At 50.7% G+C, this 13,503-nt stretch overlaps 1 protein-coding gene across 1 annotated transcript; it reads left to right on the top strand.

Annotated features, from left to right (window-relative positions):
• The first annotated feature begins 1,587 nt into the window (after positions 1-1,587).
• KIAA0040 (KIAA0040 ortholog) lies at positions 1,588-10,675 on the top strand. The gene is made up of 2 exons (XM_014257617.2): positions 1,588-1,688; positions 7,294-10,675. The coding sequence occupies exon 2, from the start codon at positions 7,406-7,408 to the stop codon at positions 7,733-7,735; it is 330 nt and encodes a 109-aa protein (XP_014113092.1). The 5' UTR covers positions 1,588-1,688; positions 7,294-7,405; the 3' UTR covers positions 7,736-10,675.
• The last annotated feature ends 2,828 nt before the right edge of the window (positions 10,676-13,503 follow it).

The raw sequence follows: 13,503 nt of genomic DNA on the forward strand, positions 1-13,503 counted from the left end.
GTGGGATTTGGTACCCACAAAAGAGGGAGTGGCTGCAGCTCAGTATGTGGGGAGAGCTGGGATGGGGTAAGCTGGGAAGCAGTGAGCTGGGATAGGGTCAGGGAACAAGGGAGAAATAGGAAGGGGTGAGCTGGGACATGGAGAGATGGGATTGAATGAGTCAGAATAGGGTGAACTGGGATATGAGAAGCTGAGATGCAGTGAGCCACATGATGCAAAGGCCAGGGATCTTCATCCTGCAGCATAAAGCCAAGGGAAAAGTTCCTGGCATTAAGCAGCAAATCTTCAGGGAAAAAATTGCTTTGTGTTTCCCACAAAACAAAAACACCTTCCCCAAGGCTATGAGGAGGCACTTAGCACAAGCTGTAGCCTACAATGTATGTTTCTGATGACCTCTCACCTCTCCATGCCCAGCACTAGGGTGAAGACAGGAGGGCAGCAGAGGCTGGCAGCCAACTTACCTCCATCCCTCCATTCCTCTCTATCCCTCTTCCCTCCTATTCCCAGCACTGCATTGCTCCTGGTACTGCCAAGTCACTGTCAAGTGCTGGAAACCTGAGGCTATTTTCCAGGAGCCTTGAAGGGTCAGAGAGCCCCGGCTAGCCCAGCTCAAGAAGTCAGCACCAAGGCTGAAGCAGTAAAGCCAAGACACTGGCTCTGGAGAATGAAGGTGGGCAAGGAAGGCAAACGTTGGGATTTTGCAATCCAAAAGGACTCAGTCCAACCAGAAAAATTCCAGCAGAACATTTTTCTAGTTGCAGCTTGCCCAGATGTTGTTAGAACCACAACACTGTGTGGAGGCTGTAGAGCCCTGGACTGGAAAGCAGCTGGGATTCAGCAATTCCTGGATATCACTGCAAGGGTGTTAAAAAATAAATAAGTGGGAGAGAAAGTAGCAAGTGAAGGGTGGGGGTGACAGTCCCAATGGAACTGGGATCACAGTTTGAAAATATTGAATCACAGAATAATTTAAGTTGAAAAAGTCCTCTGAGATCATCAAGTCCAACCCTTAACCAGCAATGCCTAGGCCACCATTAAACCCTGCAGAGCCAGAAGTGCCTTCCCAGACTTAAACATCCATCATTATCCATGGCTGTATAGCACCCATAATGCTCCTGGGATGCTGCATGGACCAGGGGCAGTCCCTGGGGATGCTCCATCATCTCCTGCTTGGCTGCAATGTCCCCTTTCTAGGGTGGACGTCAGGGCAGTGCAGCAGTGACAACATGCAGGGTGGTGGTGATGGGGTGCTGGGTGGAGGTGAGAGGGAGCAGGGTGGCAGTGGTGAGTGGGTCCAGGGTGGTACTCCTGGCACTGCTCTTGGGGAACTGCAGTCCCTGCTGTCTCCCAAAAACGCTTCTGGGAAAACCCGGGCTGCACCAAAGCCCGGAGAGCCACTCGGTTCCCTCCCTCTTTCCCAAAGCAGGTTCGGGACTGGTTTGTGCCCCGTCCCCGCCTCTCTCCCAGCCTAGGTTGCTGAGCCTGGCCCGCTCCGCACAGAGTGCGTGTGTCCCGCGCAGTTTGGGGTTCCGTGGGAGGGTGCGGGGGGAGCCCCAGGTGGGGCCGGGCGGGCGGCGGGGCCGTGCCGGGGGCGGAGGCGGGCGGGACGCCACGGCAGGGACGGGGCGTCCCATTTCCCCCGCAGCAGCCGCCGGGACGAGCGGGCGCGACGGGGCCGCGGCGCCGAGGTAGGTCGGGGGTCCAGGGGAGTACCCGGGAGGGAGACCCCGGGGCTGGGCTTCCCTAGGCGTTATCCTCCGTGCTGTTGTTACTCAAATCCAGGAGTTTGCTCGCCCTTTATTTATTTTTTAAGGCCACATCATCTGCTTCGCGCGGCCCGGGAGGGAGGGGGCACTGGGGAAAGAGCGAGGAGCAGCAGGCAGCTCTCAGGGGACGTGTGTCAGGGGCAGTCTGCCTGGCACCGGGGTTTTGGGACACCCGAGCTGCCCCCACACGTTTTGAACACCACAGAATCCCAGAGCGGTTTGATTGGAAAGGACTTTAAGGACCACCTCGTTCCAAACCCCTTGCCATGGGCAGGGACACCGGCCACTAGACCAGGTTGTTCCAAGCCCCGTCCAACCTGACCCTGAAGACTTCAGGGATCGGGCATCCACAGTTTCTCTGGCAGCGTCCTGTGTCTCTTGTAACCAAAACCACACGCGATCGACCCCAGGGAGAGCCATGGCACTGCCCGTACCGTAGTTTGGAGAAGCCCAGGATGCCTTTAAGGAGCTCCCTGTGTGTCCAGGGATGACAGTGGCGCTCACCTAAACTTAAAACTGATCTTTTGGCCACAGTCTCGGTGATCCCGGGGCCGACGGCAGCCGCGCGTGTGCAGACCGTGATGACGAGTGGGCTCCAGGCAGCAGCTTGCAAAATAGTTTCACTTTAACCCTGTTATCCAACATCCATATCAGTCGTTTTCCAAATCACTCCCTTTAAGGAATGAAAGAATTTACGAGTGGCTTCTGGCAGGAAGGTTTGATGGTGGTGGGAACGAGATGAAGCTTCAGCTGGCCATGTTTGCTGGGTGGTGGCTTTTGGTATTTGTCTTTTACGTTTGAGGAAGGTCTTGTAGCCTGCTGCGAGTTCTGGGAGACCGGCGGCAAAATCCTTCTTAGTCACCATTTCCGAAACAGCAACGTGCAATCCCTGCTAAGGAAACTGCTCACCCTCGGTGTCAGGTTTCATCCAGTTTTCCTTTAAGTCTGCAGGTGCAAGCAGGGAAAATAGGTGCCACTCGTGTGACAGCATAGCTGTGTCTCTGCTGGGTGGATCAGGGAGCTCATAGGCTGTAACAAAAATTAGCCTCTCCCTGCCTGAACCACAGCTGTCACTGCAATGGAAACTTGGTATAAAGCTGACATAAAGGCAGTAACAGACGGAAATGGTTGTTTAATAATGTGATTCCTGCTTTGCACTCCTTAGCATCAACTGCACCAAGTGTGGTCTCATCTGCATTAAGGAAATGGGGGTGGCTGTAGGTCAGTTGATTTCATGTCACCTCCACAAGTCCTGAGTTGCAGCCGGCCACAGAGCACAGAGTGTGTTGAAATAATCCAGAAATATTTGGGCATACACCACAGTTCAGTTGCCCCAGAGCTGCTGCTGCTCTCACTGCACCTTAGAACAGCCTCACTCCTGTCTGAGTCTGGTGGCATCTCAGCTAAGAGAAGCTGGTTGAGCTTCATTAGGTTGGAGGGAACTTCATGAAGACATAAGAGCCTGTTGAATGTTGGGCCTGAAGAACTTAACTAGCAAAATGACCTCCAGCTCTCTCCCCTCTGCCACGGTGACACAGCATAGCAGTTTCCAGTAAACTGCAGCTTTTCTTCAAACTCTTACCTCCATCTCCAGTCACTGCGGTTGCTCTGCAGCGCACAGGATGTGGACAAGCCAGCATTGCCAAGGCAACCCCCTCTGTTTTGGTTTCCCCACACACAGGCTGGCAGCCTTTACCTCTCCAGCTCAGCCAGGCAAGCCCTGCATGCCAATGGTTTGTGGTGCCATCACAAGCCGTCCCTCAAAAGGACCTTGTTTTCCACCCACAGCCTCCCATAACTCCAGAGGAGTGGCAGATGCTCTCCACCCTTGCAAACCGGCTCTTTCGAAGCCACTGTGGTTTAAAGAACTTCATGCTGGATGCGCAATGTTGATTAAAACTTACACAAGTGGCATAAAGCCCTGCCTGTAGAGCTGCCATCAGTTGGAGCCATCCATCCCTGGCCACAGGAGTTCCCAGGCGAGTTTCCATGTCAGCTTTCCCCTGGCTCTGCCAGCACCAGCTGCCCAAAAACAAAGAACTCATTTAGCAGGATGCTTCACAGCCCTCCCTGAGACACAGCCCTGTCTCCCAGTACCTCCCTGGCCCTGGTTTTTGGTCCCATATCTTGACCCAAAAAACAGCTGACCTCCCAATGGCAGTTCCAAGTGCTTGCAGCAGGCGGTTCACACCCATCCTGGATCACAGCACGTGAGCAGCTCTCCGTGTTCATCCCTTCTCTAAGGGGAGACATCACACCAAATTGAGCAGCAGCATGGATTTTCCTTAATGCAGCTCCTCATGGTGCACTCAGGTTTTCAGCTGGCAATGGGTGGCCTTGGGTAACCCCTCTGCCCTTGGAGTTTCTGCCTCCAACTTTCCCCTCCCCCCCCCTTTTTTTTATATGAAACTGAAGAACCCCATTATTTAGCACACAGATATCCCTTCATCTACAAAACAAAAAGCAATGCACACACCAGAAAGAAAAGGCATTTGAAAACCAGCTGCATGGCCATGCTGGAAGATGGCCCTGGGATTTGGGTGCTGCTTGGTCAGAGTAGGGGCAGGTACCTCCACCTCCCCCTTCCAAGGGACGCACATTCAGCTTGCCCAGGGTGGCCACATGTCCCCAGCTGGACACTTCCCAGTGACAATCAGCCAGGGCCTCTACAGAGCATTCAGCTCCAGTTTAACGTGGAAACATTTCAAAGAGCTTTGCTTTTTTTTTCCTCCCTGTTCTTTTTTCCTCTGCAAACAATTAATTACAAGTTTAAAAGGAAGTTCCAGCCCTCCTTCCCTACCCAGAAGCTTAGAGGCAATAAATATAAAGCAGCTCAGTGCAGGAATAAAACTGTACATCCTGTTTTGTCTGAAATTAAGGCGGTTGTTGTTTGGGGGCTGTTTGGTTTTTTACTTCTGTTTTGGAGTCAAGTGTATCATAGGCATCCTGTATTCCTGCCTGGATAATGAGCTGTCAGGATACTTCTGGATAAATGGCAAACTTTCATCACATGGATGATTACACTGAAGAAAAACTTCTCTGTTTATTTATGTTGCAGTGTAACCTTTACTACAGCTGCCCCCAAATAAAAGATGTGAAGGTGAAGATGAAGGTCAGGACAGGGAGCAGGCTTTTAGAAGTGGCTCTCACCTATCTCCCTGTGAGCAAAAGCAGATCTGGGATGCTCCCAGTTGGCTCCAGGTTTGGGGTAGGAAGTGTTTGTATGGGATTTGAATCTCTGAGTGGTAGCCTGTGATTTCTCAGGTGGGGATGTTGATGATATTCTGTCCTCTTTTGAGTAATGGAATGAGGGAATCTGAGGAATAGCCAGTTTTGCTGCAGCAGACTGGACAAAAATCCAGTAATAATAATAGTAATAACAGTAATAATAATAAACTTCTTCCAGCCAAAGCCAAAACCACCTCCCAGAGGACTGCATTTCATTTGGTAAATCTCAAATGAGAATTTTTTAGAAAGGCACTCAGAGAAATTCATGTTCAAAAGAGAAACTACCAGCTAATTGGGGCCAGCTCAGCTGGTGTGCTTGTACAAATTGAAACAATAAATCTGCAGTGGTCAGTCTGTTTCTGAGGGACACAGATAAATCCTTTATTTTTAACAGAATCTGAGCACTTGTGGAATCCCAAATTGAGAGCTTGGTATCTATGCTAAGGGATTCAGCTCTTGAGGTCCTGACAGTCAGGTCTGAAAGCCAGCAGCCAGGGGAGACCAGTGAAACAAGACCCTGTAGAGTTTTGTAGGTCCCAGGACAGCATTTTGGAAGGCAGTTCTTTCCTGGGAGCTGCTTTTTTGGGGGGTTGCCCAGGAGTTCCTGCCCAAGCAGCATCACGAGGGCTGTGCTTAGTGCTGTGTGGGACTGGTGGCTGCTTTTTTGGGTGAGGCTGGTGGCTTCATCTTCCTTTAGGAATGGGGTGTAATGGCACAGCAAGGCAGAAGGAAGCACAGTGGTGCTAGCTGGAGGATCCTAAAATGCTCCATACAAGAGAGCATCCTTAGCAGGTGCCAAACAAAGGAAAAATGAGATTCAAAGGAAGAGCAGTGCTGTTGACAAGGAGGATTCAACTGAAACCAGCATGGGTCCCCTTCCTGTCCCTCCCTCAAGGTCCCCAAGCTCTGTGAGAGCTGCCAGAAGGAAAGATAAAGTGTTGGTGTCACAGGGGACAAGTGGAGCAACCCCTCTAGGACATCTTTGGTGTTCAGGCTGTACATCTCAAGTTTTTGTTACATTAAAGTGTTGGTTTTCCTTGTACTGCACCTCAGTTTTCCCTCCTGGGTGCATGGGGATCTAAGCACTCCCTCAAGAGGCTTCAGGGCTTGAATCCGAAAGGCTGGCAAAGACACTGCTGTAAAATGCTGAGCAAGGGTGAAATAGGATGTTAGAGCCTGATACTGCCCCTGACAGCTCTTCATCTCTATAGCCTCTAATTTAGTGACCCCTGTGTTGAACCAGAACTGTGAACTCACAGCACAAGGGCCCCTGCTCTACTCATGCTTTGCCTGGCCACAAGAGAAGAAGAAAGATGTGAGTAGAGGCAGAAGCTCCCTGCCCCTGCAGGAGGGCTTCCCTGAGAGCCTTGACACTCAGCAGCACCTCTCCCTCCCTGAGGGAAGAGGAAAACCTTACGTCAAGCCACAGAAATGCGTCTCAGCCCTACCCAAACCCTTGGAGCAATTCCCAGGTGAGGCACAGCAGCAGCAACTCCTCCACCCCAGCCAACCCTTATCCTCCCCTGCTGCCACCTTTGTGGGCAGCCCTGGGTGCATGGAAGCAGCTGTGGGTGCAGGGCTGCTCACTGGGCTCCACCAACTGAGCATCACCTGTGAGTCCCACTGACCATAGTCCTCATCCCAAATACAGGTGGTTTAGCCACAGCCCCCACACCAAACCTGCTGACGGTGCCAGGGCTGCTGGGGCAGCAAGAACAGACCCTGCCTCTGTGCTGCCCATCCCAGACCATGGACCCTGAGAAACAGTCAGGCCAAAGATACCCCATCCTAGGATTGGGAATAAGGAGGGACCTGTGACATGTGAGTCCTGGCTCCTGTGGCAGTACTGTGTCTCCACAAACATCACTGGCCTAGATCAGGCAAGTCCTTTCCTAGACAGAAAAGCTTCTCCTGCAGACCGTATTTCATCTGCTACAAAACAAGCCCTGCAAAGGGCTAATAAGAGCTCTGTGCTGTGATTGCTCAGCCTGGGCTGATGTGTAAATCCAAAGGGGCAGGATCTGTGCTTGGCTAGATTCCTAGGCAAGTGGGGATGCCCAAAGCCCTTCTCATCCATCCCCACAATCAAGAACAAACCCCAGGAGACAGGAGGCTGTGTTTCTCAGATGAAGACACGCAAAGTGACATAGCAGGCAGCACAGTTCATCCCCCATGGCTCCAGGCCCCTCCAAGGCAGGAGACATCTTACCCTGCTGAGGCTTAGGCTGTTCTGGCAGCTCCATGGAGAAAACTGCTGAGGGAGCAGGCACCTGATCCATGCGGTTTCTTGTCTCTGCAGGCACCATCCAAGGACTCTTGTGGAGCCCACTGGCTGCTTACAGGAGCTGAGCATATCTCAAGGTGCCTTTCAAGCAGAGGGAGCAGCACAGGCAGCCTACTCAGGAGCTGACATGCAGCAGAAGATCAGCTCTTTCTTTAATTCCATCTTGGAGCTCATCCGTACCAAGCATGAGGAAGGCATCTTCAACACTGTCTGCCTGGCCGTCCTGTTGGGCCTACCCTTCGTTGTCCTCATCGCCTTCATTTTCATCTGCTGCCACTGCTGCTTCTGCAGACAGAAGAGAGAAAGCACGAGGAAAGGTAGCCCCAGCAGCAATGGGCAGCTGCATGCTGAGAGGAACAAGAAGAAAAAGAAGAAGAAGCAGGATGAAGAGGACCTGTGGATCTCGGCTCAGCCCAAGCTGCTCTTGCTGGACAAGAGACCCTCCTTGCCCATCTAGCAGATGGGTCCTCTCCTCTGAGATGCCACCATTCCTTTCACCTGTGCACCAGAAGGGGAGAGGAGGTACCAAAGCTGCTGCCACTTTATGGTGACTTTCAACACAGGCTGAGCCCAGCATGTTGAAGGGCCAACAGAAAACAAGGTGGTTTGGCACAGGTTGTGCAAGCTTCTTCTCCCCCACCATGACAGCATGCCCCAGGGCAGAGACCCCTGCAAAGGACAGGTGAGCACACAAGGGTGACATGCCACCCGGTCCTACGTACCTCCTGCCACGAGCACAGCGCGCACACACAGGGCTGGCACACAGTGAACGGGGTGCGAGGCTCTCCCTCTGCACTCACCTGCAAGCACACACGCTGTGGCACAGACAAGGTTCCCAGGACAACATTCACCCAAGGACCGAGCCACCTGTACACTCCCCCTGCACAACACAGACAGCTGTGAGTGAAGCAGGCACAGACACACCTCGTTTGCTTGTCCTGCCATGGAAATGGCACAGCTTCACTGTCTAGACTTCGTCCAAACCCAGCTCGCTTTGGAGGCACAAAGAAAGCCGAGTTACCCCACAGCTCAAAGATGTGCCATCTCCCAGGAACCAAACCAAAGTCACTTGTGAGCCCCTGAAGCTAGATGCCCTCAGCCCAACCTTAGAGACCTCAGACACCACCCAAAGGCAGCACAGCAGAAGGACACCTTGCCACCTAGGCTAGAGGCAGAAAGGAGAGAGGCAGCTGCCAAACCAGCCCTTTTGCACCAGCACTTAAGAAAACATCTTCCTGGAAAGACTGTTCTATACAAACTTGCCATTAAAGAGCCCACTATGCTACTGCAAGAGCAGAAACACAACCTGAGGCTGTGTAAAAGCTTTGCTAAGGGCATTAGAGTTATTTATTGAATGACTACTAAAGAAGAGCAGGACCAAAGGCCCCTCTGGAGCAGGGCCAGGCACATGGAAGCAGTATTGAAGCAGCAGTCAGGGTTTCCTGGCACACTCAGCTGTCACCTCTCCCTGCAGCACTTGTGCCACGTGTCAGACACACAGAGACCCATGAACACATGCTGCCCCAGCTGATGCCAGCTCTGTGTGCTGCGCTGAAGGTTTCTGTGTGGCTGTCTGGCTGACCAGCTCTGGGATTTTGTGCTGTAGAAGCAAAGTAAATTCCATGTGCACAGTCACCCCTTACACAGGGATACATTATCCAGCCAGACTATGCACCTCTCTCCATCCTTGGAAAGATGGTTCACCTGGGCACAGCAGCTAACAGGACCACACACAGCTCTCATCCCTGCTATGTTTCCCACCTGCCCCACCCTGGCTTCTGTTCCCATCCTATGTCCCTTGAGCTGGGAGTCTCCTCTGCTCCCCACTCTCTGCCCCACCAGGCTCTGTCTCCCCCATCTCTTTTTCCATTGAGGGATGCATGTGTGTGATGAGAAGCCTCGTCACATCTGGGTTTTGCCCTGTCTGTACACTGGATGTCTTCCTTCCATTTTCTTCCAGTTCTTAAGCTGCTGGAGCAGACCAGAGCTGCCAGCCAGAGCCAGACATCTGGGGAACAAGCAGTCAAACCCACGTGGGCAAGCCTGGACTGAGCTGCTGGGCACAGCTGCTTCCAGCCTAGGCAAGGGTGATGCCACCTTCCCCTCACTTGGAGGACAAATCCACCAGCTGGAAGCAGCTGCTTGTGCCACCCAGTCCCAGCACAGCCTGTTTTGTCTGATGCAGGCAGGGCTGTGATGGTCACATCATGTCACAGGGTTTGGCTGCATGCAGCTGTGCTGGGAACAGCTGTAAGGCTGGGCTCCTCCTCATACAGCCCTTGAAATTGACCCCATATGTGCCTTATATTCCAGTTTGCTTTGTCAGCATTGAAATTAGTGACTCCATTCTGCTCCAAAGCAGGAAGCAACATAAAATGGTATAAAAATTAGGATTTGCCACATGTCGTGCTAGGAAACGCAGAAATAGCTCTGATCTCTGTCCCAAGCTTCCAGTCTGGCCAAGATCCTGGAGAACTAGAACTGCACTTGTATTATTCCGTCTTCCTTCCCTCCTTTCCCCATCCAAGTGCTTTTCTCAGCCCTCCTGCCTCCACACTCACCGGGTGGCCAAAGGAGCCCATGCAGGTGCTGTGATCCAGAGGCATCAGCAGCCCTGGAGGCAGGGTGGTGCTGCCTGGAGGAATCAAAAAAAATCAGAGTAAAGGGAAACACCATGGGAGGCCAGAGGCTCAGCCAAACAAGCAGGGGCACAGAGGCAGCAAGCACTGTCAGAGTACAGCCTGCCTGGTGTGGAGATGGCTTTGCAGGGCTTCCTGCAGGAAGCATAGCAAGTGACTCTTCGGGTGAGAGCAACCAACTGCTACAAGAACCAGAGAGCTGCCAGGAAAATGTGAGCATTATATCACATACATCTCCAGATCCAGGCTTTGGGGAGTTCAAAGCTAGGTCTGAATTTCAAGAGCTCCCTAAAATCATCATTCAAACCAGCCCTGGGCTGGGCAGGGAGGGACCAAGATACAACCCTGCCCTGATTCATCCGACCAGTGGATGGTCTGAGCCTCCACACTCCCTAAAGCACAGGGGCTTTCTTCCTTGGTGTCCATTGTTTGAGCCAAACCATGCACTGAATTGTCTGCTTCTGAAGGAAAAAGCAAAAGAGCAGCAACAGCCTGAGGTGCACTAGAACCTGTTACCCACCAGCAAAACCCTGCAGCACTCACGTTACCAAGGGGGCAGACGTGCACCATACAGAAACTCCACTGCAGTCCCTGCTCTCCAAACACCCCAGCCCTGCCTCCCAAAACTGCATTTCAGTATCAACCTTCAATTTTCCTGAACAAGTCTATGCAACAGGGAACAACAACAAAAAAAATTTTGTGCAATTTTTTTTTTAAACCAAAAATAAATGACTATTAAACCGAAAACAAACACTGTATCTCAATGTCTTAGTCATGTGTTTATTTTCCCGGGGAAATCTTTCTTGTACCTGTCCTGGCCCTAGATAAGAGTAGAGGAGAGCTCAGTGGCAGAGGCTGTGCAGCTTAGAGACATTTTCATAAAGAAACAGCTTAAGTTAATGGCCTTGCTTTGTTAATGAGCACAGCCAAGCTCCTCTACCCAAGGGCAAGAAGTAGTGGGAAGAGCAAAAGGTGTGTTTGTGCTGTGGGAGGTGGGCTGCAGGTTTGTTTTTTTTTCTTACAGAGGATCAACAGCATGGACTAGTTAAACCCAGCTGGTTTTTATCAGACAAGTATTTAATGGTGTTTGCAGCTTGCTGGGTAGAGCCTTTTCAAATACTACACCATGGAGCTCTGCCTCCATGAGGGCAAAAAAAAACCCTGCTTCTCAGCCAGATGAGGCACCAAGCTGTCCCTTGTCCTCAAAGCTGAGGCTCTGGAAGAGACTGGTGAAAAAGGAGTACAGGACCATAGTGATGAACAGCTAGAAAAGGCAGAGGCCCACTTCCTGGAGAAGAAAGGAGATTCTTGCTTCTCTCCAGATGTTAGACATGATTTAGGGCAAGGTGTTCTTGGGTAACCTGGGCTGCAAGGGGAAAGGATAGTTCCAGGCTCCTAGGTTAGAAATATGCAGTGGCTGAGATGAAGTTTAGCAGTCTAAAGATTGAAGGGAAGCAAAAAATACCCATTAAATCTCTCTATGACAGAAGAATTGGATCCTCACTGACCATTCCACCATTTATTTGGCCAACAAAGCATAGAACAGTGACCAAAAGTAACAGCACTTCTTTCCAAGCAAGTTTCCACTGCAGTAAGACACTTCAGGCTTCTCTCCAAATCACAACAATACAGAATCTCTGGGAAGAGGCATCCTCTCCCTTCTCTTCCTGGGTAAATACAGTAACATTTCTCTGGGGTCACAGAAACAGCAGATATATCACAACAGATGGGTCCTGGCTGGTAGGACCCAGCTACAGGACGATCCTCATCAGCACAGCAATGCCAATGCAGTGAGGATCCTTCAGGGATTTAAATTCTGCCCTGGGTGTGTCACAAATCAGTATATAAACTTTTAAGTGATCTCACAGGCAGAGGTTTTGAGAATGTATTGGCTCTCCAGCATCACTGTTACAGGGCCACATATTACAGCAAAACAAGGGTAGTAAACGGATATGACATTTTTATGGGACTACCCCGACCATCCTGAGCCTTGAAACCAGAACAGCCAGTTCCTCAAGGCAAACAAACTGCATTATCTGAGCAGTTCCAGCCTCCCAGGCTGTAGCACAGACTCTAGTTAACCCCAAAAAGGTCCTTTCACAGAGGGCAGCTGGACACCAGGAAGTGTCTCCTGCATGAAGAGACAATGCCATCCTGTGGCTGTTCGGGAATACTGACTTTCTGCAATGGTTTTCCAGCAGCAAGCTGACACTTTGCCCTTCCTGCTGAGAGAGGTGCATTAGGAGTGACAGATTCTCCTCAGAAACTGCAAATACGGTGCGTCATTTGCCTTTAACTCAAAAACAGAGTTTATACCGCTTAAGAGAAGAATCCCTGCTCCCAGGTGGGATTCAGCTTTAGAATGGGATTATGTTCTGCTGCTGCACAGGAAAAAGTCAAAGGTAACAATCAGGCCTGCTGTTTTTTAGAGCGTATACTTAATGTTTAGAGTGCCTGTGTGTGAGACTAGTCCTCCTCTCCCTCTCAGTCACCTTCCTGATGACTTCACTGAGCCCTTTAGTTGAATAACAAACTAAAATCCGTCCTTGCCTACAGACAAGTGGGCAACAGGGAGAAAACACTTCACAATAAAGAGCCCTTATCACTCTCCCACGTCCTTCTCTCATGCTCTTAGCACAGAGCCTGCAAAACAGTTCAGGTGCAATTTTCCTTTCTACTCCTCTCACCATTAGTCTCCTCCTTCCCCCAAACCAGGGCTTGGATATCCTCACACAGTTCAGACCAGTCTCTGCCCACCTGTCCACCCAAGAGATACAGCCCTGACAGTACAGTGAAGAATTTAGTCCTCACCTCTGAGAGACAACTCTCTAGCTGGCTCTCCTCAGCCAGGTCCTAACAAGCACAGATCAGTTAAACACTTCACAGAGTTAAGTCACAAAGAGAGCACAATCCCCAGCCCTGTTTTGGAGAACACCCCAAAGACCTAACCTGCACAGTCCCACTCCAGGCCTGGGTATGCGTCTACACTTTGTGCAAAATACTTAAACAGGAAGAAAAATAATTCCACCACCCAAAACAAAGAAGACAGAAATACTTAATGACCTCCTTTATTTGGGATTTTATTACTTTCTCCAAAGTCTGGGAAGGATTCTTTAAAATATATTACTCAGCTTAGCACTGCAATAGAAAAGGCCATTAAGACGTGGGAGAACCATGTCCCAGTGTGCTCAGACAAGGAAGCCTTTGAGCAAGCATCATTTGTTTAGATCATACTTCTTCCCTGGCTGGAGCTGGCTGTCCAGAATTTTAATATCTTCTCAGGGAAAGAAAATAAACCTCACCTTTATGGCTGTGAGTAAAAAAAAAAAAAAAAATAAAAGCAGTCAAATGTGAAACCATGCACTGAGGCACAGAGCATCAGTTTAACTCCAAGAAATGCTCACTTTAGGGGTGGATGACAAGTGTTATCATTTCAGCATCACTACCTGCCACACTGCTGATGAAAAAGCAGAAGGCAGCAGATGGAACAGTTGCACGGGGAATTTGGTTAATTGTCTGTAAGCAAGCAGTACAGAGAGGCAGGTCTGGGATGGTGAGCAGAGCCTGGAGGAGGGTAGACCTTTAC

This window comes from Pseudopodoces humilis, chromosome 10 (assembly GCF_049639895.1).
Source record: "Pseudopodoces humilis isolate 2021_Gansu_Grassland_sample_001 chromosome 10, ASM4963989v1, whole genome shotgun sequence".
NCBI classification, from domain to species: domain Eukaryota; kingdom Metazoa; phylum Chordata; class Aves; order Passeriformes; family Paridae; genus Pseudopodoces; species Pseudopodoces humilis.

What these genes read in the sequence shown, in the direction of transcription:
- KIAA0040 (XM_014257617.2), top strand. Translation starts at nt 7,406, where the DNA reads ATGCAGCAGAAGATCAGCTCTTTCTTTAATTCCATCTTGGAGCTCATC.